The 27,974-nt window shown below is 42.0% G+C and overlaps 1 protein-coding gene across 2 annotated transcripts; it reads left to right on the top strand.

The window, feature by feature from the left end:
• Positions 1-163: 163 nt before the first annotated feature.
• ep400 (E1A binding protein p400) lies at positions 164-26,287 on the top strand. Of its 2 annotated transcripts, none has more exons than XM_084550864.1 (52): positions 164-324; positions 1,535-2,871; positions 2,989-3,096; positions 3,225-3,309; positions 5,294-5,688; positions 5,772-6,071; positions 6,431-6,616; positions 6,736-6,876; positions 6,965-7,043; positions 7,206-7,243; positions 7,335-7,389; positions 7,469-7,558; positions 8,050-8,163; positions 8,254-8,444; positions 8,521-8,698; positions 8,777-8,913; positions 8,999-9,168; positions 9,393-9,567; positions 9,666-9,802; positions 10,038-10,224; positions 10,729-10,898; positions 11,045-11,232; positions 15,534-15,698; positions 16,205-16,357; positions 16,444-16,514; positions 16,646-16,935; positions 17,143-17,345; positions 17,568-17,737; positions 18,324-18,520; positions 18,664-18,775; positions 18,958-19,242; positions 19,386-19,460; positions 19,655-19,795; positions 19,895-19,939; positions 20,044-20,197; positions 20,381-20,613; positions 20,727-20,900; positions 20,993-21,040; positions 21,160-21,296; positions 21,569-21,625; positions 21,725-21,803; positions 22,277-22,444; positions 22,534-22,579; positions 22,654-22,760; positions 22,927-23,119; positions 23,211-23,356; positions 23,569-23,766; positions 24,086-24,260; positions 24,437-24,570; positions 24,665-24,826; positions 24,915-24,992; positions 25,249-26,287. In XM_084550864.1, exons 2-52 carry the CDS (start codon positions 1,570-1,572, stop codon positions 25,555-25,557), a joined length of 8,931 nt encoding a protein of 2,976 aa, XP_084406990.1. In that variant the 5' UTR covers positions 164-324; positions 1,535-1,569; the 3' UTR covers positions 25,558-26,287. The 2 variants fall into 2 exon arrangements, with proteins under 2 accessions (XP_084406990.1, XP_084406989.1); XM_084550863.1 differs by having other exon boundaries at positions 20,378-20,613.
• Positions 26,288-27,974: the final 1,687 nt, after the last annotated feature.

The raw sequence follows: 27,974 nt of genomic DNA, 5'->3' as shown, positions 1-27,974 counted from the left end.
CAATTATTACGCCTCTGAATGAACTGTATACAGATTTAGGGTTATTTTACATAATTTTCTTATCAATATAACCCATGGACGTTATGTATTAAAGCTTACGTCATCTTTTCATACCACTTCCTGGAGTTAGTACGACATCCGGGTTACGCAGAAGGTTGCCGCGGTCGCCATGTTGCTGAATGAAATTATCCTAGCTCCAAAACATTGAATAGCGGTTAGCAATATCTATATTTTATTTTTCGCGGATTAACAATTGTTGCAGCATGTGACATATTGTAAACATGACTTAGGACTTACGAAACTACTACACAACCCCCATTCCCTGTAAGTAACACCGCTTAATTGATAAATGTATTTATTTATTGTCAATTGGCCTGCTAGCAAAAACAAGCTAAGTACTAGCATCAGCTAGCACGCGCGTCCCGTAGAGAGGGTAATTGTTATTTGCTGAAACGACACAGGCAGTATTATTGCAGATGATTCAGTTTATTATTTACTGTCAGTGTTGGTATATTCGTTTGTGTTTGACCTAATCATTTGACTGTACCTAACTATTCTGACAATTGCATGTGTTGTCTTTTTCCAGTGCTACTAGTTAGCGTTAGCTAACGTTACGCCCCGTAAACTGGAAGTGGGGGCGAACGCTAACGTCGTAGCAAGCGATGTAAATTAATGCCAATACCCATACATTTCTGTTGTAACTGTTAGTTATAGATATGATGTTGTGGTGTTAAACCTACTGGTCTATTACCTACTCGCGAATTTCTAAATTTTGTAATTTAAGCATAGATAATAGGCCAATTGTATCAGTGCAATCACCGGTACCAGTAGCGTTAATGTATATCACCTTTGTTTGAAATGCATCTTGGCTTTGGATAATTCAGCGATAAAGTAGATCATTACTGTCGTTTTCATTAGATGTTTATAGCCATCTACCGGTGGCAGTTTAAATACTTAAGCTGGGGTTCACTTACACAAATTAAAAAAACATTAGTTTAGCTGTATTACGTTAAAAATGCACGTTACTGATTAACTGAGATGTTTGCTCTTAATCGGTAACATGACTGCAAGACACCATCTCTAAATACCAGCATCTTTATATGTCTAAATAAGCGAGTGTAAATGCATTTGGAGACCTAGGTGTGTGTGTATGTTTACAATTTGTTACATTTAACAGTTTCACACAAGAAATACGTGATAGGGAGAAAAACCCTTTACAGTAGGCTGTTGAAAATGATCACAATAATTTAGTTAATTGTCTGATAAATGAGAAATATTGTAGTATGTAGTAACCAGACGGTATTATTCAGTAAATTGCATATCAGACAGTTCAAGGAGCAACACAATAATTTACACAAATGTGAATAAATTAGATGTGATAATGAAACATTGCCAAAAAGCATTGTTCATAAAGAAGTTCAGTTAATGCTGTTACAATGCACAACCGAACTGATAAAGATCTGTGATTATTTTTGTGTCACCGTAAGTAATTAGAAATCACTTATTGTTGTACTTTTCTGTGTCCTCTCCACAGATTATTGTGTTGAGACATAGTAACAGTGTCACGCAATGCACCATGGAAGTGGATCACAGAATATGCAACGACAGCTCCAAAAATCCAAGTCTGTCAGTGGGTCAGAGGCAGAGGGGGAGCAGCAGCAGCCACCCATGGCAGTTACGCAGCAGCAAGCCACTATTAATCACCCTCAATCTCCTGTGACCACCTTTACTTCTGCTGCCAGCCCTTCAGCCCCCCAGTCACCCAATTATCAGATTATCATGAGTCGTAGCCCTGTTGCTGCTCAGAACGTAAACATCACATTACAAAATGTGGGACAGCAGATCACCCTAACCCCAGTTCCCATACAGAACCCAGCTTCCCCAGGATTTCAGCATACAGCACCTCAGTGGAGATTTGATCCTAACCAAAACCCGTACATCCAGGTCACCTCACCTGTGCCCCAGTCCCTCCAACCCCAAAGTCCCACCCAGCATAGCCCAGTCCCCCTGCAAGGTGTGACGAGGCCTGGAGCACCTGCAGCCTTAGGTGTGTGTGGACAGAGTCCAACACGATTTGTTGAAGCTAATATGTTAGTGCGGCAGATCAGTTTAGGGAGTCCATCTGGCAGTAGTCACTTTGTTTACCAGGAGGGGACAGGTCTGGCCCAGATTGCCCAAGCCACATCTGGCCAGGTACAGCTCACCTCTCCAGGGGCACCAGGCTCTGTGAGGGAACGTCGGCTTTCTCAGCCTCATTCACAGACTGGAAGCACCATCCACCACCATGGACCTCAAAGTCCTGTGGCCAGCGGTACCACTCTACCCACTCTGAGCAGCCCTGGTCATATCACCACCTCCAATCTACCTCCACAGATCAGCAGTATCATTCAAGGACAGTTGGCACGACCTATGATATTTGAGAAGACAGCACAGGGTGTGGTTACTGGAGTAGGAACCACAGCCACGGCAACATTCAGTATACCCACCTCCATTCCACCCTCCAGCCCGTCCCTCACCAGTCCAACACAAGGGATCCCCAACAACCCCCTTGCCACAAATGTTACTGTTGGCACTATGAAGAAGCAAGTTGCCAAGAAGTTGGAAGAAATTGCTCCTTCTACTCCAGAGATTGCCCAGTTGAGAAAACAATGTTTGGAGCACCACACCAAGAAGATGGAGAGCTTGAAAGAAGTGTTCAAAGAATATTTGATTGAACTTTTCTTTCTGCAGCACCTCCAAGGGAATATGATGGACTATCTAGCTTTTAAGAAGAAGCCTTGTGTTCCCTTGTATACTTACTTGAGACAAAATGACTTGGACCTTGAAGATGAAGAGGAAGAAGAAGAACAGTCTGAGGTCATTAATGATGAGGTATAACACTGGGCCCTTAGTGTGAGATCACTTAAGAACGTTACTGTGTCACTGAGAACTGTACATTTATTTCATTCAGTGATTATTTTGCCTCTTTCAAATCTGCGTCTTTTTCAGGTAAAGGTTGTTACTGGAAAGGATGGCCAAGCAGTGACACCAGTTGCCATAGCAACACAGCTTCCTCCCAATGTTTCTGCAGCGTTTTCCACTCAGCAGCAGTTTCAGGTGATAGAGGCAAACTTGTTTTAAGCACTTATTGGAACAAAATTATCCAAATTCTTCCTTAAGTTCTATTTGAGAATCACTTGCAGCAAGAAATATCCCACTGATTCCTTTAGAGGTTGGTTTTGCAGGGACACCAAGGGACTGCTTCTGGCACAATTACAAACCCTGGAGACATGGATGCCTTTAAGAGGCAACAAGCTATGGCTCAAGCAGGTAGGGCAAGGATCGTAGACTCCTGTCTCTCTATTGTTGCTTTGTTTCCTCCCCGTTTGCTTTGTTTTCTGTTTGTTTTCTTTTCTCCCTCTAATTGCTTCTGCTTTTAGATATTTGGCATCCTGTACTAGCGCTCTGTGTTGAAGTCTTAAACCGAGGATGGAGAGGTGACCTGTAAGGTCTTCAGAAGGTCATTGCTCTGTGCCGAGTGCTTTTTTTTGCGTTATGAGGGTATTGTGTGTTTTAAATCCCAGATCAGGCTAAGAGGCCCCGGATTGACGTTGGTCGCCATGGGCTGATTTTCCAGCATCCTGGTGTAGCTCCTTTAGGATCACCTGGCGTTCCACTCCAGCAACTTATGCCAACTGCGCAAGGTAGGAGTGCTACTACCAGGCCGTTCTGTGTTCTGTTCGATGCTGCTGGACCTATGCCCTTCCCCAGACTAAGGAGATTTTAAAAAGTGAATCACAACATCCATCTTCTACAAACTTCAAGCAGCATCAACAAACAGATCTTCATCCATCTGCTGGATTTCTCAGCAGTCTACAGGAAGTTCAGGCTTAGCTGTGCCAGCAACCATTCTGACTTTCATGATAAATGGGGAAGAAGACAAGCCAATTCTGAAGAAGAGTAGCCACTCAGTGGGAAGATGCCATGTCTTATGATTTCCTTTTTTTGATTTAACTATTGTTCACCCGTCGTCATTCATCTCTTCTTTTCTGAAGTGTGTTCCTGTTAGTCGTCTTTATTTGGACTGACCTACCCGTGCTGATGGATTTTCATCAAATTTGGAGGTGGATCACAGAAAGTGAGAACCCTGTGGGAATGAATTCACTTTCCAATGGGTTTTGCTTGTTTCCCATTTTATGAATCCACGAGTCATGCTTCCTTTTGGTTTCTCATCGTCATTCCCTCACAAGTCTTTCCCTCTGTGATTGTCCGTCACAGCACCATCAACAAGGATTCAAAATCATCAGTCATCAGTCTTCAAGATTGTCTTTATTTCATGTTCACATTTAGTTGATTTTCGTCCATGTTATTTCACGACATTTTGTTCTGACTTGGCTTCTTTCCCTCAGTCTAAGTAGGAGGGGAGTCATTTGGAGAAGTTGTGTTCACGGCACAGGTTTTTGCGATTGTGGTGGTGTGGGTGTGTCAGGGCCAGGTGTTGATGGCGTCTAGGCAAGGTGGTGTGGCGTGCAGGGAGGTAAGGCAGGTGCTGCTTTAGTGTGCACAGCTCCGCTCAGGCCTGCTGTCTGCAAGACCCCATGTGTGTCCTTTTGCTCACCTTTGTGCTTTGTTGCTATGTGAGGCATCCAGATGCCGTGATTCCGCTAGAATGACATCGCTTCATGCATGCCAAACATATGGTGTTTTTGTGAGTGTCCGCTCTGTAGTTTTATTTCCCCTTTTTCCTCCCTGTCTCTTTATTTTTAAAAGTCCTTTTTTTCATTTTCTTTGTAACATTTCTGTTTCTTCTCTAAGACTTCTCTTGTTGCATGTATAATTTTAAATGTTTTTAACCTCATTCTCTCAACATTTGAAATGCAATATTTTGGTTTTGCATTAATCAAAGTAGTATTTTATTTGAGAGACATGTAGATCTTCATATTGATTTCATTTCTTCTGTAATCATTTGCTGTATGAGTTTCATTAGTTTCTGCTCTGGTCATCAAAGTAGTACACTACTCTTGATAAATACCATACATCTATTTCAATAAGGGATGGTTCTAAGGAGCTCCAAGAGCTATAGCCCAAACAGAACAATTTTATTATACTCAATTCAATTTAATATATCGAACAACTTTCAAAAGGGGTCTCTCAAAATAATAGGAACTTAATACTTAATTGAAAATCCCAAAAGACTTGTATTAAAACACTTCACCGTTGATGACATGATTTTCAACTTGATTTTTTTACCACTTGTCTCTCTCTTGGTTTCTATACCGCCCTTTTTCCTATACTTTGGTTACTTTATATACAGGTGGGATGCCGCCTACTCCTCAAGCTGTTCAGATTGTAGGGCAAAAACAAAACCAGCAACAGTACGACCCATCCAAAGGACCCCCAGTGCAGAATGCAGCCAGCCTGCACACCCCTCCTCCCCAGCTGCCTGGCAGGTTGCCTCAAGGTGGTCTCCCTATTGCAGGCCTGCCCATAACACTGTCTCAGCAGGCTCAGTTGGTGGAGAATACAACTCAGCCTACTGGTCAGCTCCAGGCACAGGTTAAAATGCAGGCAGGTGGGCCTGTCCTCGCCACTATCAATCCCCACACGCAGCTCCAGGCACAACTGCAGCAGCAGATGCAGCCGGGTCTTCACCTTCAGCTGCAGCCACAGCAGCAACAATCCCAGGCCATTCTACAGTCAGGACAAGCGGTCAGTCTAAATGAAACTATATATGTATTGATGATACAGTAATTGTCTCATATTAAGAAAATTTTTTCTTCCTTCTCCCATAGACGGTGGCACTTGCTCGCCCTGGTACAGAGCAGAACCAGCCAGTTCAGAGGATTATGACCAATTCCATATCAATGACCTCTGTGTCTTCTGCTCCTCTGTCTGCTCCCAACTCTACTCAAACACCCCATAATGCAAGTCCTCTCCGACCTCTTGGCTCTAACATCAACACAAGCACACAGTCTAAACTGACTGGAACCAATGGCATATCTTCAGTCAAAATGGCTGGCTTTGGCCAAAGTATGACCATGCAGTCCTCACAGGAGGGTTCTCAAGATAAGCATGTTGAGCAGGCCAAGTTGGTGAGTTACTTAAGCATTAGTTTGCATTAGTACATTAGTTTGCATAGAGAGAGAGAGACGCAAATGATTAAAAGTCATGTTCATAATGGAGGCAATGCCTTCAGGTATCATTATCATACTTATTGTCCCTTGCCCCTCTTGCCCCTCAATCTATCATCTGATTTTAGTGTGGGTTTTTTTTTTTTTTTTTTACTGAAAGCAAAAATAATGTTTGCTTCTTCCTCACAGTTTTAATGACATTTGTTAAGTTTGAATAAGTGATATAATTTTGTGGTTAAACACACTAATTGTTTCAAATTAAATAAGGATGACCATTCTCAATTTATATTCTAATGTCACATGCTGTTCTTGTTTCCCAGGAGACTCAAGTGCATCAACGTATCTCTGAGTTGAGGAAGGAGGGCCAGTGGTCTGCAAGTAGGCTTCCTAAGCTTGTGGAAGCTTCACGTCCAAAATCTCACTGGGACTACCTCCTGGAGGAGATGCAGTGGATGGCAGCTGACTTTGCCCAGGAGAGGAGATGGAAGGAGGCTGCTGCTAAAAAGGTATGACAGATGTAATAATTCCAAGAGAGTAATGTGAAATTACAGATTGGCACGACAAAAGGAGCCATCACTGTAGGAATTGATGTCTTGTTGAATTAAAATTGTCTTATGTGTCTCAGCTTGTTCGCACATGCGCCCGTTACCATCAGGAGAAGAAAAAAAGTGAGGAGAGATCAGAGAAAGAACGGGAAATTCATCTTCGTCACATTGCCAGCACAATTGCCCGAGAGGTGGAATTCTTCTGGTCAAACATTGAACAGGTGTGTATGATTGTTTATTCATCTGTCTTGTTTCTGGATATGTCATATTTTATAAACCAATCTGAATGACACATTTTTTTTTTGTCAGGTTGTGGAAATTAAACTCCAGTTTGAAATTTATGAGAAGAGGCTTAAAGCACTTAGCTTACAAAAAGCCTCAGCCAAAGGTACGTCCCACTTAGCACATACTGAAAATGAAACACAATATTATAACTCTGATTGTGGCTTTTACTTTTACATCCATTAGTCCTCTTTCAAATCTGAACTATATTATATTTTTTTGATGAGCAGATTTTTTTTGTATTGAACTTACCTTACTTGCCTTACAGTATCTGGTCATTCACCGGGAGAAAAAACTGATAAAGAAGTAAGTGCTGCACTGACATGCAGTTGAGTGAATGTAAAAGTACACTTTGTATCTTACATTTATTTTTGTACGTCGCTTTTTCATATTATAGGAGGCCACTTCAGCAAGAAAAAGAAAATCAAGTTTGTCTTTGGTTGATGAAGATGGTATGTGTCAAACAATCAGGGTTAATGTGGCAAAACAGCAATAATAAAATGGATTTTTAACAATTGTCTTTACATTTAGTTATAGATGAAGAGAGCACTATAGAGGAACAGGAGGGCATGGAAGGGGAAGCAGACCACAAAGCGGAGTTGGTTGACCTTGCTAAAGATGGTACTTACTTTGAATTTTTCTATCCCAACAGGCAAGATTAAGAGAAAATTGATTTGTATGATATTCCCTTACTCACAACATACACTATATTCTGGGGAATTAAACTTTGGTCATATTCTGAGGCATTTTGGGTGTAAAGATTATGGGGTTACAACTCATTTGCTTGATGGAGTGGGACTGCATGCAGATGTGCTCATTTTCATTAACTCCTTTATTTAGATGCTCGTTTTCTGTATGCATAATATATAAGTGGTTTTCAAGCCATTGTCCAAGCTAGATGCCTGAAAAAACCCTTTGGTCTTTGATTGAGCATATAAGTGTCTAAATAAAGAAGTGAGCAGGTCTGTGTGTGATCCTCCTCTTCCTTGAAGCATTTAAAAGGTTGAATGTTATTTCTACATTTTTATAGTTTTTGTTTGCTTAGTTGTACCACGGTAACTTGTCTCGGTTTTTGTATTGCTTACTTAAATGTTGCTGTATTTGGTTTATAGCGGAGATGCCTCTGGACACTTTGATGAAACAATATGCTGGAGCTTATGCAGATAGCTTTGAGTGGCCTCAGCCTAGTCCTCACAGTGACGAAGATGAAATGGAAGAGACTGAAGGTGCCTCCGCGATTGAAAAATGAAACATTTCTTGTTCATTCTAATCTTTGGGAATTATCTCTAAAATTGTTTATATATTTCATTTTCCAGATGTGGAGTGTCCTGTAGGAAGTCCACCTGAGGCAGTGTTGATTGACTCCCTGCTTAGTGTGGACCAATATCGTGGTGCTGACAAAGCTACTTCTTCTGACTCTGATGGGAAACCTGGCAGAGACATAGCTGAAGTGGCTGCTTCCACAGAACTGATCCTGCCTAAGGGCACCTTCAGAACCACTTCATCAGTAAGACACACTTAAACTCAAATCCATACTAACAACATGCATTTTACAATTTTTAACTGGTCTTTTATTTCACTAGACCCGTAGCCCAGCTCCTTTTCTGTTGCATGGATCACTGCGAGAGTATCAGCAAATTGGTGTGGACTGGCTCGTAAACCTTTACAAGAAACACCTCAATGGCATCTTAGCTGATGAGACAGGCCTTGGCAAGACTGTACAGACAGTGGCCTACATGGCCCACTTAGCTGGCCAAGAGGGTATGTATTTATTTTATAGTGCATGTTCTTGTCTTAAAAATGAAATGCCATAATGATATGTTTTGTTCTTGTCTACAGGTATCTGGGGACCCCACCTTATTGTTGTAAGGTCATGCAAGTTGCTAAGTTGGGAGGTGGAGTTCAAGCGATGGTGTCCTGGCCTTAAGATCCTCCTGTACCTTGGCAACAGAAAGGAGCGGAGATCGAAGAGAATGGTGATTTTGTCGTATTTATAGACATACTTTTAATATTCACATTTTTTTATATTATGAAAAAACTGTAATAACATATCTCCTACAGTGGTGGGGGGAAGCCAACAGCTTCCACGTATGTGTGACATCTTATAAGCTGCTGATGAAAGACCAGAGCCATTTTCTGAAGCGAAGGTGGAGGCATCTGGTTCTGGACGAGGTGCAGCTCATCAAAAACATGAAGGAGAAACACTGGGAAACGATCTTTGCTCTCAGAAGGTGAGCTGAACAATACATTATTTTAAGTTTGTCTTAAATACAGTAATGTCAATCATAGTTGTGTGTATGTGCAGTTGGTTTTGGGCAAATTATTTCACAAATGAGATCTTTTATATGTGAGGGATTTCTGTCTATCTGTCTATAAAATCACTTAATATTCTGCTGGGTGCTTTTAACAAGGCTCAATTTACTGAGTAACTGAGATATTTCTCTGTATCTTCCAGTGAGCAGAGGGTTCTCCTCATCAACACTCCTCTACAGAATACTCTCAAGGAGCTGTGGACCATGATCCATTTCCTTTTGCCAGGAATCACCAGGCCCTTCTCTGACTTTCCTGTGAAGGCAGGCACAGATCAGAACCAGGACTACTGCCACAAACTGGTCATCCGCCTGCACAGGGTCAGTATAGCACCAGTGAACTATAATTAATTTGCCTCACCTGTGATGCTTAAATGCACATTACATAAAAAAACGAATCATTTTAATCTGAACTATAGATGATCCAACCCTTCATCCTGAGGCGCTCCAAAAGGGACGTGGAGAAACAGCTGCCCAAGAAATATGAGCACATCCTGAAGTGCCGTCTCTCTGGCAGACAGAAGAGCCTTTATGAGGATATCCTCACGCAACCGGGGTGAGATATTTGCTCCACGTGGATATGTTTATTCTTATACCAGAGTTAAGTTGAGTTAAGTTGCCCCTGAAATGAGAGTCATCTTGATAATTAAAATTGATGAGTGAGATTCTAAAATTAGAATTGCATAATATGCTTTAAACACCTAACCCAGGATTCACTAGACAGTACCATGAATGTACATATTTGGGTAGCTTTAAATAATTATACCATTTGTCTTTGTGTGGACCTGTAGATCTCAGAAGGCACTGAAGACAGGTCACTTTGTGAGCGTGCTTCAGGTCTTGATGCAGTTACAGCGAGTATGTAACCACCCTGAACTGGTGGCACCCAGAGAAAGCAGCAGCTCCTATTTTTGTTCCTCTCTGCAATACAACGTGCCATCTCTGGTGCTGGGAGCTCTTCAGAAGGACTCAAGCAAGGTATACACTTGTGATGAAATAGCCTTGGCTAACTCCTTGAATGTAATCAGTTGATTACCAAAAATGTGTACTTGACCATTTTTTATGAATTAATTACTGCAATTTGTCAAAGTACCAATACGATGTTATTTGGGTGTTGCTAAGATTTCCTAATTGGTTTCATGACCTCTGGTTGTTAGTAAGATTGGACAGACAGATGTGGACATCACTTTGGGCTATGGCGACTTTCGATTCATAATAAAAATAATCATTAGTTTACTGGTTGATTAATACACTCTGGTCTCTTTTAGTGCTTCAAATTCTTTTATTTTGTTTTTATTTGTACTGTTATTTTTCTTTTTTTTTTGTCCTCTGTTATTACATAATTCCTCCTTGTTGAAAAATAGCCATGGCTGTATGTTGAATCATTTTAATTTTGTTAAAATGTGATTTTATTTTTTTTAACCCATAATCTGCCCACACTGATCCACTTCCACTGTTTTATCTTGTCTTATAACCTCCTAGATTGCAAACCTGTCCATATTCGATCTGATCAGTAATGAAAACAGACTGACTCGATATCAGACTGAAGAGGCAGTGCCTAAACTAAAGATCACTCAGCAGCTCATAGAGGAGATCTACACTGGTCCTGATCCACCTCCAAGACCCAAACCGTGTCCGATAAAACCTATGAGGTCAGCAATAAAATCTCAGAAATCCTATGTAACTTGAAATGGTTGATGTGAAGATCCTTAGAGATTTTTACAATTCTTTGAAATAATATTTACTGTAATATTTATATTTTTGGCATTCTCACAGTATGACCTTTTTTTCTGAATAGATTGTTCCAACCAGTACAGTATGGCACAAAACCAGAAGGTCGCTTAGCCACCATTGCAAATGCGGTAGGTCAGCGCCCTCCGACGAGCTCTCCAACTACGAGCACCTCCCCTTCTACCACCAGCCAGTCAGGCCAGACCAGAGGCAAGTCCCCTGTCACAACTACAGCGGCTACACCTACTTCTCACGGTATGAACATTTCAGGAGAAGTATGTTGTAACGGACAGGAATGTTTGCTTTCACCATGGCTACGGGTTTTCAGATGGTGTACACAGTAGACATGTTATGCTGCATGATTGACTTTTAATTAACCTGATCTATTATGTCTGCATGGAAAATGTTAACGCTTTGCCCATAGAGTCATATATTACGATTATTGATACATTTTTAAATGTACATATACAATATTCACAGTGCTGCAATTTTTACAGGTCAGGTTTTAACTCCACCCCTTTCATGGAGAGGTTTGGTAAATTTTTACCAGTCCTAGATGTTTTCAATTTATACTTCCATGCAGCAGTGGTGGGTAGCAGTGGCATTGTTTTCCTCTGATGGCAGCACAGCCATTAGGGTAAGATTAAATGTCACACTTGCAGTGCAAAGTCACCGCAAATTCCCTTTTCCTGCGTCCCTGTAAAAGCCACAGTAAACTACTGAAGAGCTGAAAAGTCTCTCACTTGAATAATTTGGCTGCTACTGAATGCACACACTCAGATGAAACTAATCTTCTAGAGATTCACAGTTATCATGACACCAATGCTTTTTATTGTCAGGTAATGTATTTTGTAGGTATGCAACAGTACACAGAATCCCGGTTTGTTTTCTATATCAGCCTTGCAATCACGGTACAGGATGTTTAAGGTAGGCTGATATGCCAGATGGCCCACCATAATTTATCATGTCATGGACAATCCACCATTGAGATGAACTGACAAGGGTCTGGCACACGCCCGTAACCGACCAATGGCAGCATTAAGGTAGGGTCTTATAGTTTCTGTGATAACTTAGACAGGGGGCTCTCCAGCTGCGCCTAGTAGAGGCTTGTGTAACCTTGTTGCCTTTAATGATTGTTCTTTTGTCTAGATGAAGTTTCAAGGTAACCATAACTTATGGCAGTTAGAAGTGTCAAGTTTTAAACATCAGTCTGATTGGTTTTCCTTTAGTCCATTATTGAAAGACTCTGGATTTCCAATTACTATTCACTGGTGGAAACCTTAGTGATTGGTCTGAACCATTGTAATCTGGCCACAAGCTTGTAGCTTGAAGCCAGTTGTGATGGATTTATGTTTGCATTCAGCACCCCCTGTTGGCCAGGTGATTGTCCAGAAATGTAGATGTGTTGTGTGAATTAACACATTGTACAAGGTTAATATAAGTGTTTGCACAGATTAGAATGCAAACTCTAATGCAATGCTGTAGCTTACAGACAACGTCAGATGCGGTGTCAAATCATTGCCGGTAGAAAGTCTCTAGTATTTTCATTCCAGTAACACAACCCATGGGCATTTATTGTCCAAATGTCTTGTACTGGACAGTTCAAAACCACAAACACATGTACCATTACATCCCAAAAATGTATCATCAGTCTAATTGCAATATTTTTTTCATCAGTAACATCCACATCAATGCTTCATGTGTTGGCCCACCACTGCTGAGTAAATGTATGGAAAAACTGTTTGATCGTACTAATATGACTAAATATTGGGTTACCCCTAACATGGAGTCCCATACCCCATTGCCTTGTACTTCACAGCGGTTGGAACAGCTACTCAGAGAGCCCAGGCTACCCCACTTGTCAGCATCAACAACACTGCAGCCTCCACTGTAACCTCCTCTGGGAACAGTGGCATTGGGAAGCATGTGCTGGGGGCTGCACCTGTGGCTTTGGGCCAGACCTTAGCTGGCACAGTTGTGGGATCCATGGCTCCCATCAGTCAGCCTGGATTAGCACAGATCCCCAGACCCGCTCTAGCCCCCAGCCATGCCATCCAACCCAGCTTATTGTCCCAGAGGCTGGTTCTTACATCCCAGGCCCAGGCACGGTTGCCTAGTAAGTGGCCTGCCCTCCCCTCTGTCTAAGTATTTCCCCTACACGTCTGGCACAACAGTACAGGCTGCTCTGCACTGAGGCCTTTACTTGAGGCACTGCTGATATGTGTTGAGTCTTAACTCCTCCAAAGAAGTGGCAAGAGCATGGGTGGTGCAGCAATTCTTGCCGAATGCATCACTCATTATGCAACTCATGGTAGAAATAAAACGCCTTATAAAATTCGATCAGTCGCCATATCAGCAGCATCTCCACAGCCTCTGTGTTCCCAGTTTCTTTCTTGAAACCTGCATGTACACTATGAATGACCCATTTATGTTACACTTTACTACACTATTTGACTTAATTATTATGTCCTCTCCCACCTAATTTACTAATATTCTTTTGTCTCTTCCATCAGCCTACCTGCAGGAAGAAATCCCCAACCTTTGGTTTTGATTTTTCTTTGCTATTGTTATGATTTTAGTTTGACCTTGAGCATCACTGCAAAGCATGTGGAAATGGTCACACGTTTTATTAAACCCTTTCTGCCTCAAATGTGAACAGAGAAACCTTTTCAGTAGCAACACACAGTATTTTAATATTGGAAAAGATTTTTCAAATAATCTTGATGTTTTTCTTGCACTGTAATGTTCCAGCACTGAGTATTGGAACTAATATTATGTAAAGCCTTTAAATATAACTATTTTGAAGTTAATACATTTTAAACTTATCTTAAGCCCAGCAGGCGTCAGGTAAAATTGCTGATGGTTTGTGCACATGCCATATGTCAGTGGCACGTTAATTCAACTGAACTTGTTTTTCAAGATTCTTCTTTCATTTTTTTGCATTTGAGTCCGATGATCAGGGTAAAACTCTGAACATGGCTTCAGTGTCTTCTCAGTCTAGAACGATGAAGATGAAGGATTTCACAGTTTAATTTTTGTCGCTCACATAACAATTCCTCAAAATAAATTGATGGAAATGCTGATCTGATTAGATTCTACTACTAGCAGAGAGCTATGGAGGACAGCATGGACACCACAGTATTTTGCCTGCTATTGACACTTTGTGGGAAAGCTTCTGTACAAAGCTGAAACCAGCTATCGTTGGAAAGCTGTGCCACCACCATATTACGTACCCACCAATGCAAATTTAAGTCATCAACATTTCAGCTGACAGCAGTGTATATCGCACAGTTACCTGATTATGGAAGAAGATCACCAGAAATCCAAAAACACCATTGAGGTTTTTAATCTCAAAATGTGTTAAACCAGTGTTTTTTGGTATTATAACCTGTATTACATATTATAACTGTAGAATAGCATTATCCAATAGTACTGTGTACTTTGCTTAGTCTTGGGACCTTTTTGTAGGCCTCATCCTTTAGTTGTCTTCGGTGTCAGTATTAATGTGCATGAGTGCCAATTTATGGGTTTTTTCAACAAAGCTGTTTGAGATAGTGTAATTGGATCAGGAATTATGTTCCTTGATGAAGTCCGTACAGTACAGTTGTTTGAGAACCACTTAGCTTGCCCACAATCTGAAAACATTTACTTTGTCACTGCATTTGAACAGCATATGGTCTTGCTACCCCTGTTACTTAGTTTTTCCGTGAACACAAGTTGTCATGTAATTTTTCTCTGATTGCTGCTGGACTGACAACACCACCGTTGATATATTCAATAACATTCTTAAAGACTCTACTTTTTGATGGCATAAAGTAGTTCCTAAAATAGATAAGGTATAAGTCGTCTGATGGCAAGAGGTTTTTGAATACCCTGTATAGTAGGTACCTTATAATAAGTATCTAGTATAATATAAATTTGTTTTTAATTATGCAAGCTGTGTTTTATTTTTATTTTTGTTTACATGAGCTTCCCAAGATTTAGGTCTGAGATCCCCCTATGCTAAGAAACAGAAAACTTGAATATAAAGTCTAATATTCATCTTACCATTTTGAAAAAGGCCATTGTCAATTTTCCACTTTCATTTTTTATTTTTTTTTTTTTTACACATAACTGTATTTTCTAGTGTAAGATCAATTAGAATGAGTACATGCCATCATTAGAAATAACCACAAATAGAGGGTGTTCAAAGACTTGTAATGAAAAGGATATCAGTTTTCAACTCCATTCTCAAACTGTACTTCCTAGCGTGTTGCAGTGAAAGAGCAGTTAAGTGCAGGTTCAGTGTGTGTGTGTTTGAGGCTCTCTGTCTCACCTGAGGACTGTCCTTAGAACTATTTTCTTCTCCCCCCAGGGTTTGTTAAAGTAGGAGCTGCTATGATTGTTGTGAAGAGGAGTTGTGCTCATTCTACTGATTAATCCACCCTGGTTCTGCATGTCTTGTCTCCTTTTCACCCTTTAACTAACTAAGTATATTGTTTGTAACTGTAAAACTGCCAGTGGACTTCATTAAAATCTGGGTTAATTTAAGTGTCTATTCTTCCTTTCATTTAAAGGTGGAGATGTAGTGAAGATTGCCCAGCTGGCAAACATAGCAGGCAGTCAGAATCGTATCTCCCAGCCAGAGACTCCGGTCACTCTGCAGTTTCAGGGCAACAAGTTCACTTTGTCTCCCAGTCAGCTCCGCCAGCTCACCACTGGACAGCCCTTGCAGCTCCAAGGTACACTCAACAACATACATGCCACTGTCACACCTTTTCTCAATATTTTCTCCTCTCGTTTGTTGTGTTCTTGAGATATTTCCATGTAATTCACTTACTTTTTTAAGATTTGACCTCTTTATAGACCTTCGTTCTAATGTAAACACTTCATGTAATTCCAGCATCCTTGGTGTGATTCTAGTGGGAGACATTTATTGCATACCATCTTCCACTTCCTAAGATTATTGTTTTCAACTCTAAATAAAGACTAGGTGGCAAGATTCCTTAAGAAATTGTTTTGAATACAGTTAGATGATAATTTTGGTGATTTCTAATACAGAAGTTATCTGTTAAAGATTTATTATTGTCAGTAGTTCTTTGGTGTTTTCCCTCTCCTTGCAGTCTCAGTGGTCATGTTTTATCATGAACTCCTGAATTCCAAATTAATTATTTTTATCGTCATCTAAAATTGTTCACCTTTGGAGCCCGCGTCTTAACTGGTTGCTCCATATATCTCATGGATTTAGGCAACATCCTGCAGATTGTATCTGCTCCAGGGCAGCAGATCATTAGGCCCCAAGGATCCATGGTAATGCAAACAATGCCTACATCTGTTCCTGCCTCCAATGCCTCATCTACTCCTGGCACACATCACCCTGCCCTGTCAGCTTCTCAGCAAGGTGACTGATTCAAGATATTGCTTACTATCTGTGTCTCTTAGTCTGTTATTGTATTCATCTGCTGACACTGTACATTTCATTTTAAGCATTGGGTGGGACTACAAACGCAACATCAACCCCCACAAAGCTCACTACTCCAGGTCATGGTACTTCACAGGTCAGTACACAACTTTCAAGCAAAAACTAAATTTACAGTTTGATGTCTGGTTTTACTAATTAAATAATTTTAGTGCAAGAATTTCACAGAATGAATAACAATCGTATCGACCATCTCACTGTAATGTGCAGGAGTCTTCAGAAGAAAAGTCTCAACAGCTGAAGGAGCGTTTGAGGCGCCTTTTTGAAGCAAATGAGCAACGCTGTAGCCGCAGAGTGTTGTATGGGTCAGACCTGCTACAGGCATGTACTTTGAGCTCAGAGCCTGCTCACTCTGCTCTGACGGCTGGAGGCTGGAGGTGGGTGGGAAGAGAGAGCTGCCTCCGGGCCCAGAGAACCTGTGTGGCTACCACCTCTACACTGCAGTCCTCTCTGCTCTCTGTGGAGGACCGTCTGGAGGCTGCCAACAGGCTTATCAAGAGGTACTTGAATTTAAAATTAAACTTTATATTATTTATTACTACCCATGCTGCTATAAATCCATTCACTGTGTTCTTTTCACTTGGTAACCATGTTGTTAGAGTTGGATTGATTGAGTAAACCAAACACTTAACACATTTAGGAATTAACAACCTAGCTGAGACTGTGTTCCTTTTTTTTTTTTATTTCTTTCTTCTGCTGTCTTTTAGGCTTGTATGCGTGGTGTCTCCAGCTGTAGCTCCGCCTCCTCAACTGTATGCAGCAAATCCCCCAGTTCCATACACCCTTGAGCAGAAGTCTCTTCACCGTCGGCTACTGGATGCCTCTGCCCCCCACAGTGCAGACATCCACACCTTAGCATCTAGATGCCTGTTGTATTATCCAGACTTGCAGTTAATGCAGATGGACTCAGGTTAGTCCAGATAGCACCAAACAAGCAGCAGCAAGCTGTGACTGCAAAACCAACACATGTACAACATGATTATTATGACAGTCCACATGTTTATCTATATATATTTACAGTCACTGTTACTTTACTACCAGAGTAAGCATATCTGCTGCTGGTCAATTTAGCTGAAACAACAGAAACGTGATTATGCCAAAAATAATAATGTGTTATTTTTATTTTTCGAAGGTAAACTGGAAGCTCTTGCCATTCTGCTTCAGAAGCTTCGGTCAGAGAGTCGCCGTGTCCTCATTTTTACTCAGATGTTGAAGATGCTAGACATCCTGGAGGCCTTTTTAGATTACAGGCAGCTCACTTATGTGCGCATCGATGAAAACTTCACTTTTGATGAAAGACAGGTAAAATCATCAAAACATTTACAACTGCTTCTACCTCAGCAATGGACACCCAAGAACGTTCACAATAAATGGATCTGTAACTAACTTTTTGTGTTATGGCCCACCTCTTAAATAATCTCCTTAAGATCCTTCTGTCCTCATTCAGCATTAAACTTTTAAACCATATTTCTGCCAAGCATATAGCAACACATACCTGTTGAATGTCCTTTTTAAGCTTTTTATACACATCCATAGCTTTATATAGCTCCCTCCTTCTAATCCCTTAAGAGATGCAGACTCATAAATTGAACTCTTCAGTTTGTGGCATCAGTTTTGAGTTGTAAAATGTTTCTAATCTGATGGGACCTGCATTTAAAAAAATAAAAATGCAGGCAACAAAATGGTCCTTTCGGTTGAATAAAGACGGATAATAACAAATAACCAAATAAGGATAATGTACTTTTTGTGTACAAGACAATTGGTAACAAGCCTCTGGGATAAGCAAATACGTTACATAAAATAAGTTGATTAACAAAAAAATAAAAATCAACTTCTTTCTGAGCCTTTTTCACACTCCGATCACGTACTCTGTGTGGTTGACCTGCAGGAAAATATGAAGAAGTTCAACAGGAACAGGCAGGTGTTCTGCAGCATCCTGACCAACCGCTGCTGCTCTACAGTTGGGACTGTGTTTGATGCCGACACCATCATCTTCTACGATACTGACCTCAATCCAAGCATGGACGCACGCACACAGGAGTGGTGTGACAAAATAGGACGTTCAAAGGATATACACATATACAGGTGATATTATAAATGCAGGGGAATCTGTTAAAATTCTTATGTATTTGTTAATCCGTCACCAGTGAAACATTAGGCTACACACTCCTTCTCCTTAACAGTGGTACTGGAGGGCTTTGGGGTTAATTGTTTTGTCTGTTGTCCAGGTTGGAGAGTGGGAATTCCATTGAAGAGAAACTGCTGAAGAATGGCACCAAGGACCTGATAAGGGAGGTGGCTGCCCAGGGTACTGACTATACCTTGGCTTTCCTCACACAGGTAAGATGTTGTCTTGTTACAGAGTATATCTCTGCACAACTATTTTCTTTTTCAGTACTTAAAGCTACAGTATAGAACTCTGCAAGTTTATGGGCAGGAATCAGTGGCTGAAGTTGTCTCTTGGAATTTAGACCCAAAGCTTGATTCAACCACGGTCTCACATGAGTGTTGTGTGTTTATAGCGGACAATCCAGGATCTATTTGAAGTGGAGGCTGGCTCCGGGGAGAAGGTGGAGGAGTTTGTGGTTCTTCATCAGGAGCCATCTTCCTCTGAAGCCATCTCTCCCAAAGTAGCTAGACCCTACATCCAGGCTCTCCACAGCATAAACCTGGATGCCCTGCCAGAGAACGAAGCGCAGCAGCAGGAGGAAGAGTTAGCAGACAAGGAGTCAGCAGAGGGTGACCTGGAGACACAAGCTAAAGAAGAGCCTGCTCAGATAGAGGAGCTGAATGCAGTCATGGAACAGGTAGCTTCACTCTTATTATTATGTGATTATTATAAAACTGCTGAAAGCTCAAACAAAATGACAAATGGAAGACACATGATTAAAATGAAATGCAGTATTTCCATTGTTGTGTTTTTGTTAACATCTATTTATCCTGCGAACAGCTTACACCTATCGAAAGATACGCTCTGCATTATCTGGAGTACCTCCACATCAGCGATGATGAAACAGCTCTCAAGGTAACTCTTATGTAGCCAAAGATTTGTTTTGTATAATATAGACTTTATCTACAGTATGTATGTATTTAGTATTGTACGATTTACAGAGGTGTGTTCATTAAATAGCAAGTCATTTCATCTCTTCTTCACTTGCTTTTCAGTGTTAAATTTCTATTTTGATCAGTTTGACTGATACATGTTTTGCATTTATTCAGGAGCAGTTGGAGTGCTCTAAGAGAGGCTGGGAGCTGCAGCAGCTGAAGAAGCTAAAGGAGGAGGAGGAGGAGGAGGACCGGCAGATGATGGAGGGAGATGAAGATCTCTTTACCTACACTAGAGAGGATGCTTACAACATGGTGGGTGGCTACTGTCATCTCTTCTAATCAAACAAGAAGTGGTGTGTGAATTGTGCTTCACCTGTTCTTGACATGAATCATTTCTGTCCTCTTCAACAGGAGTATGTGTTTGATGCAGAGGACGGCCATACGGAAATTATGCCGGTAAGGCACCCAAGTAATTGGAGAGGGAAATGGAATCACACAATATTACGAAAAGTGTTTTTGAATATCACTGTTCTGACTTTTTCCCTGTTTTTCCAACATAGCTTTGGACTCCACCGACACCACCACAGGATGACAATGACATTTACATTGATTCTGTGATGATGCTCATGTATGACACCATACCCATGCCAGAGTCAAAGCTGCCACCTGTCTACATCAGGAAGGAGCATAAGAGACTCAAGATGGATCCCTCAGGTAACAGATTTGTCATCAAGGACTACATTGATTGTTTGTATGATTTGTACAAAAATATTTCACTTTAAAGACTGAAATTACACTTTTAAGAGTTCTAAAGTCTTTAATAATAGATCCATGTTGAAGTGTCGTCAAACGGTTGTTTGGATTTTTGGTTCTTACTCGGATGTGTTTGCTCAGCAGCAGCCAGAAAGAAGAAAAAGGGACATGGGGAGACAGTCATTCCTCCACGCTCACTTTTCGAAAAGGCCAGCATGCTCAAAGTTCGTCGTGAGGGCAAGGACCAGAAAAAGAACTTCTCCCTCAAACAGCAGGCTCCCTTTGCCAAGCCACTTCCCTCACTGGTTAAACCTGCCATGGAGGCAGGACAGGACAACCCAGAGTGGCTGATCAGTGAGGACTGGGCTTTGCTTCAGGTACTACTGCTTATGTGGTGGCGTGATGGTCTTCTCTTCTTTCAAGATGCAAAGATCAAAATTAATTCAGTGTCACGGGATTAAACATGTTATCGTTGTTGTGTGTCTTGTAGGCTGTAAAGCAGCTCCTCGAGTTGCCCCTGAACCTGACAATCGTATCTCCTGCCCACACACCTAACTGGGATCTGGTGAGCGATGTGGTGAACTCTTGCAGCCGTATCTACCGCTCACCCAAACAGTGTCGCAACCGCTACGAGAATGTCATCATTCCCAGAGAAGAGGGCAAAGTAATGAATACAGAGTCACTCTACTTTACTGTTAAACCTAGGTTACTCACCTTGTGCTTGTTTGTCTAAACCATGTCTTCAATTGTTTCCAGTTGGTATATGAAGCAAACCCCAAGAAGAAAACCAAGAGCATATACAAGGTACCTGATCCTGCCTGGTCTTTGCATTGGATGAATGTTTCTTTGCTGTTGAATTCCTGCTGTTTCTTTTGCTCACCTTTATTTTCTTCTTTGTTTGTGTGTGTCACCTGTGTATGCAGTCTAAGAACAGCCGTCCTCTAAGGACATGTCAGATCTACACACAGGATGACAATGCCACTCACATTCAGCTCTACAACAGCCGCTTTGAACTCATGAAGATCATCGCCAGCAAAAGGAGCCCACCTATCAAACCACTGTAAGCGCTGACATGTGTCTGTTCACAATTATTGCATTGGTCTCGTCAAGGAGCTAATACCAAAACACAAAACAAAAAAAAAACACTTTTAATGCCATATTCACTCCCTGATTTGTTTAAAACTATTTTTAATTGCAACTATTGAATTATCTATATCTCTTGTTGATGTGTGCAAGTGTGCAATGCAAGTGACATAAGCCAAAACCTGATTGATGAACACCATAACAAAATTGTGATCAATCATTTAATGTAGTAATTTATTGAACTTACAGGCTCGGCATGAATCCATTCCAGAAGAACCCCAAACATGCCTCAGTTCTGGCCGAAAGGTGAGTTAATGTCACCATTTCCACACTATACACATTGAAACTTTAGATTTAGAATTAAGAAGAAAACAAAAACTCTGAACTTGTTTTCTTCTTCTTCAGTGGGATCAGCTACGACAAGCCTCTGCCTCCCATTCAGGTGGCATCTCAACGTGCTGAAAGGATTGCCAAAGAGAAAAAGGTGATTATCAGCCATGTGTTGATACTCGCAAATGTGTATATTTATCCAGGTGCAATGCTGTGTACTGTGCAAGTACACTTAGTGTTTTGTTATTTAGAAAGAAAAAAAATAAAAATAAAAATAAGAGAATGAGAGAGAGCATTTGGTATGACTATTTTCATAGCTAAGAAAAAAAAAATCTAATGTTGTCACTTTGAAGGACAACCTTCATACCTGTGTAAGGCCAAAATAGAAATAGTACCCACCTTTTTTTAATATAACAGGAATTCTATTTAAGTACGCTTATGTTCATGTCCAACAATGTACTATCCACAAGAAAAAGAGTTAAGTCATGCTTCTTTAAAAAAAAAAAAAAAAAGCCTACAATCCAAAGCCAGACCAACACATTGGTTTTGGTAATGCTCTCTATTCTCATCTTTAGTGACATGTTTGCAGTAACATTGAGGTTTTGTGCATTGTGTGTTTGTTTGCAGGCCCTTGCAGAGCAGCAGAAGGCTCAGCAGTTGGCCCAGCAGCAGACTGGAGCTCCCCAAGCCCAGGCTACACCTGGGCAAGCTCAGACTCCTGCTGCTGGCCAGGCTCAGGTCCCTCAGGCTGCTGCAGTAGCTGGAGCTGCTGCTGTACCAAATGCAGCTGTACTGGTAAGAATCTCGACCAATATACTTCAACATACAGTGAGATTTAAACTGAGATTTAAGCTTACGCATATGTTTTGTGGGGGTTTTTTTAGGCTGGAGCCATAAAAACTGCTGCTGTGGGCACAACCATTCAGGCTGGTATGCTGACACACATATGGTTCATATTGCAGAGAAGTTTTGTTCCAGTAGTTTATATTTTTCTTTCTCTTCAGCCTCTGTAGGGGGGAATGCGATTGTGAACACAGTAGCTGGTGTTTCTCCAAGTCCTTTCCAGGCCAACAAACGTCTGGCATCTCCAGTCATACCAGGCACCCTCTCTGTGAGTCATGTTTGGTCAACTTTGCCACCTACTAACTGGAATTTATTCATAATAATGTAAATAGGCTTTGGTTCGGTATTGAAACGCTAAATTCTGCCAACAGAATGATGATGATTAAAAACGTTAAACCCTTTGTTTATTGCTGTTATTGTTGTTGTTGGTCCAGCCTGCAGGCACAGCTGGAGCCCAGGTGGTTCACGCACAACAAAGGGCTGTTGCGGCTTCTGCTGCCCCGGCTGAAGTGGTAGCCATAGCCACAGGTCAGGGTGTTCGAGCCGTTACGCCAGCGACTACACCTGCAGTAGTTTCTACCACGCTGAGCCCAGGGCAGTCACAGACTCGCCCACTGGCTGCACCAAGTACTAAACTTAACACTAGCTTTTCTATTTTCACAACTGCCCATTATAGTTCACTAGATCTCACTCGTCTGCTGTTTCCCTCCTGGTGCAGGTATGCAGATGCAGCAAGCGAAGCCTTTCAATCAGGCCCACCTGCAGATGCTCAGGCAGCAACAGCTTCAACAGCACCAGCAGCAGCAACAACAACAGCAACAGCAGGCCACTTCCCCGCAGATCAAGGCTGTAGGCAAACCCCAGGTACACCACGATCATCTTTACATAGCAGCTAGGAGACTTTTTCATTTGGAATTGACTCTGTTAGATAAACTGAATTAGCAGCTTCAACCGAGATCTTAGTGTAACTGCAAGGATGGCAGATTTAAATGAACCTATTAAATACAGTGTTACAGTTAGGATAACAAAATGCTAATGTCAACAAATCATGACTTGGTAATCTGTGGGTTTTACAGGAGCTGATAAAAAAGCATAAATTGCAGCTACATCAGCAACAGCAACAGGTAGCTGCAGCAGCCCAGGGCCAACAGGCCACCCAGGTGCAGCCTGCACAGACTGCCCAAGCCAATCCCCAGCTAGCAGCTGTGGCAACGCCCAGACCTGGAGCCGTGCTGACTGGTACCACCGTGGCCAACCTGCAGGTGGCTAGACTGGTAAGACATTTTAATAGATTATTACTCGTAAATACAGGCATTTCAACACTTGAAGAAGTTGTGGAAGAATTTGATCATCTTGTCGTATAGGTCGTCATCATGTGAATCAAATAACATGATAGACTGTACTATTCTTTTTACAAAAAATCTGAACGTTGTAACAACACCCGAGGAAGGTAAGCAGTTGTTTTGTACTGTGAGCATCCAGCATCCTCGGAGGTTTAACAAAAACACTCTCTGCTGTATAGTCTTTACTGTCCGTTCATGTGAGTGATTAAGGTTATGCCAACTTTAAAACCAACCGTATTTTCTTTCACAGACTCGAGTTCCAACTCAGGGCCCGATTCAGGCTCAGGCAGGGCAGACAGCTCAGGTGACCCTCACCAAGCCTCCTGTGGTTTCTGTGCCCGCTGTGGTCTCCTCGGCTGGTGTCACTACACTGCCAGTCACTGTAGCAGGCATTAGTGTGGCTATTGGTCAGGCCCAGAAAGCAGGTGTGTTGAAATACTTGGGTTTGTTTGATAGTGAACTAGTTAATTATGCTATGCACTGGTGACTATGTAATTTAATCATATCCACGTCGTTCTTGCTCCCTACGCTGATTATCATTATTACAAATGTGTGATACGTCCTGAAGTTCCACTTTGCTTTTCTCTGTCCTCTCTATTAGGTGGCACTGTGCTGACGCAACCCTTCCAGCAGATGCAGGTCCAGCAGCTGATTCAGATGAAGAAACAGCAGCAGGTAGCAGCCCAGCAGAAAACAGGACAGCCGCAGCAAGGACAGACCATAGTACAGCAGAAGGTAAAACGCCAACAGTCACTGGATTTTCACTTGGTAACAACAATCTTGGAAGATGCAGCCCCTGAATTTACTGTGATTGTGTTGTTTCCCTTAGATTGGCACACAGCAGGTGACGGTGCAGACAGCTCAGTCGGCCCAGCAGCCGCAGCAGAAGGTAACCTATGCTACCACCACCCAGCTCCAACCAGGAATAAAGACCCAGTTCTTCACATCCATTGCTCAGGCCCAGAAGCCCACTGGAGCCCAACAAATCCAGGTGAGTCATCAGAGGCACCTACTCTGACAATACTCATATTCAAATAAAAAATGTGTTTGTGTGTTGACGTGAGGTTTTCTTGAATCAGGTGGCTAAAATCCCACAAATGGTGCAGCCGCAGCAAACTGTGGCCAGCATTCAACAAATTGTGTCTTCTCCCCAGCAGGTAAGACTTTACACCTGAGCATTGCTCACAAAGGACATTCTGTAGGTCATATCACTTCAACTCATGGTTTACTGTCAGAGTTTTTTTTTCCTTCTTATAGGCTTCACATCATCACTTTATAGTCCAAATGTCACCGTCATGTTTAATGTCTTCGTCTTTTTATAATTGTATAATGAAGCTCTACATCTCTCCATAAAGCTTTTGAATGCAGTGAATAACCGGCTAGAAATGACATGCTTGTGTTGGTTCTGTTCAGATCCAGGCCCAGCCTCAGACCCAGGCAGCCACTTCAGCTCCTGCTCAGATGCAGATGATTCCCACTGGGACAACAACAGCCCAGGTGCTCCAGCAGAAGATCATCCAGCAGCAGGTGGTAACTGCTGCCGCCTCACCCCAGATCCAGACGCCTCCTCCACACAGCCCCGCGCAGCAGCCTGCTGCACCCGCTGCTGCAGAGTCCCCCGTGCAGCAGCCCACTCAGCCCCAACAGCCCACCAAGGGTCAAGCTCGCCAGGGGGGCATCAGGGCCAAGACCCCTGCCAAGCCCAGTGGTGGGAGCAGCTAGGAGATGCACACAGATAAAACTGCATTTACAGAGTGTTTTTCTGCAGTACACATGTACAGTGACGGAGGTTGTGTATTCTTCTGGATCCTGCGGTTACTGAATGCGGAAAGACATCCAGTTACATTCTTAACCACACAAAACCTTTGCTTTACTCCGACATCTCTAATCCTGAGTTCAGCTTAATGTCAGTATGAAAATTGGTCATAATATGTCTGCCCATAATTCTGGTGGGATCCATAACTATGTCTCACTGTGTCAACAACTTTCTGTTTGATTTGTTTCATAAAATATGAAAATAACTTTAAAAAAATATCCCCTCACAATTAGTCCATCATCAGACAAACAGCCATGCTTTTTCATGATCATATGACTCCACAGATGGCTGAGGGTTGTGGGATGAGCTCTCCATTAGAATAAATGTATTCATAAGTAGTCCCTTTTACGTCTGATTCTCTTTGTTGTCTATAGATACTGAATGGAAAATTTATGCACGTTCCTTTAGTCATTTGTTTTTTTATTTCAGCAAATACACTGTAAACATGTACTTTAGTATTTTGTGTTTTCTCATAAATTGTCCTTTTTATTGATGTCAAAGGAAAAAAACTGTAAATATCAAAAAAAAAAAACATTTGTACTTGTAAAGTAGTTGTGTTTTCATTGGATTTTTCAGCCTAATTGTAATAAAGTGTTTTGTTTTTATACACAAAATCATCTTTTCCTTTCATTAAATTGTCATAAGTACTTTGGAATCCTGTGAATTCTTGTAACGGCACACATGCTGTAGTCCAGTTTTCACAGCCTAGTATTAGCTGCCTAAGCAGGAAGAAGCAGTGAGTTGGGACTTGGGGGCTGCAGTCCTTCTGTGAATAAGAACAGTGCACATTAATCTAAAGCAGTCCTGGGGGCAGGCAGGATATAGACTGCTAGGTTTCAGCTGAAGTGAAAATGTCAAAGGCTGCTGTACAGTTTCAGCTTCAGCTAGGTTTGTAGTCAATCTGATACAAATGTTTTTAAGCATCTCATTTCCAAGGCTGTGAGGGGTGGAGATAAAAAGCAAAGCCTTAGCACAGACTTATGATTCTGACACATGCGTACACAGAGTAAAAGCTAAGCAGCATTAGAGCCACCAAGCGTGCTATGTGTTTTTAACATTTACATCATTTGTTTTAAATCAACAAACCAAGAAAAACTGCTCATGTGCACAATTTAGGAAATCCGCTTACCAAAAGGCAAACACAGATTTGTGTTCGTCCACAAGGGGTCACTGTTGCATCAGCGTCACCTCGCCTGCTGTCTGAAGAACATCCACTACTACTCTAGATTTTCCAGCTCAGTGAAATTTCCCATCTGCTCCTCAGTGCACGCCCTGCGTCTCCTCTCTCCACTGGCGCTCGGTGGCCGGTCCACATTCACCATTAAACGAGTGAGACAAGGGAGGTGAGGTGGAAGAGAGGGCCAAGAGATGAACAGATGGGCAAAGCTGGTTCCTTTGGCCAGGACATCACTCCATCCCTCAGCTTGTGCTTTCTTATTTATACACAGAAAACACCTTTTTAGATGGAAGTTAGGAAAATATTTTAACAGAGTGACAAAGTCAGCAACGCAAAGCGCTGTAATGATCCTTCACAGTTATTAAAGCTGGAAGAAGGAGCAGCTGGCATGGCTAAGGAGAGCACATGAATCACACCAGTTCATACATCTCATCACAAGCTTCACACCTCCTCTCTGAAGGTGTAGCTACCTTCGATGGAGAGAGCTCTCTGTTCTCCAGCTTTCACTAAACGGCAGTTCACTGCAGAGACTTGTGGAGCTGACTGAACCTTTCACACACGCAGCCTTTCTACTCCGATTTTAAACCACAGGAACAACACAAGCTCTGTGATCCATGAACTGAGAGTGACACATGCAAAGCCGCGAGTTCTGTGTGTGGAGACTGCCCCGCAGCAGCACTTTGGAGTGCACGCTTGTGTTTTGATATTTTTTATTTCCCATGAAAAAGGCCTTGCGCGAGGAGGGGGCCGTTTTATCTTCCAGCTCAGACACTGGCCTGTGAGTGTTTACCTCAGCAGAGTCTTTAGAGCTTCTGAAGAGAGTCAAATGAGAGAGCGGAAGATGAAGGCGGCTGTTTCGGTGTTGTGTGTTTTCCCCCGTTTGCACGGAGCCCCTAAGCATGTCAGAGAGCAGGGGAGGCATTTGAGTGACAGCCTCTGAATGCGGGGATGATACAATCATTACGTGTGTTGACACAACCACGGTGACTAGATCATCACGCCGAGGGCTTTGTCGTTGCCTAAGAGACGAGCAGGGCTGAAGGCGACCGATGCAGAGGACAGGGGGCGTATGTGGGGATGGGGAGGGGCGCATCCAGGTACGAAGGAGAGCTCAGGGCCTGCAGACGGCGAAGGCCAAATCCTCGC

Source organism: Chelon labrosus (genome assembly GCF_963514085.1).
Source record: "Chelon labrosus genome assembly, chromosome: 9".
Lineage (NCBI taxonomy): Eukaryota > Metazoa > Chordata > Actinopteri > Mugiliformes > Mugilidae > Chelon > Chelon labrosus.
Note: the sequence above shows the minus strand (reverse complement) of the source record. Positions and strands in the feature narration are given on the sequence as shown.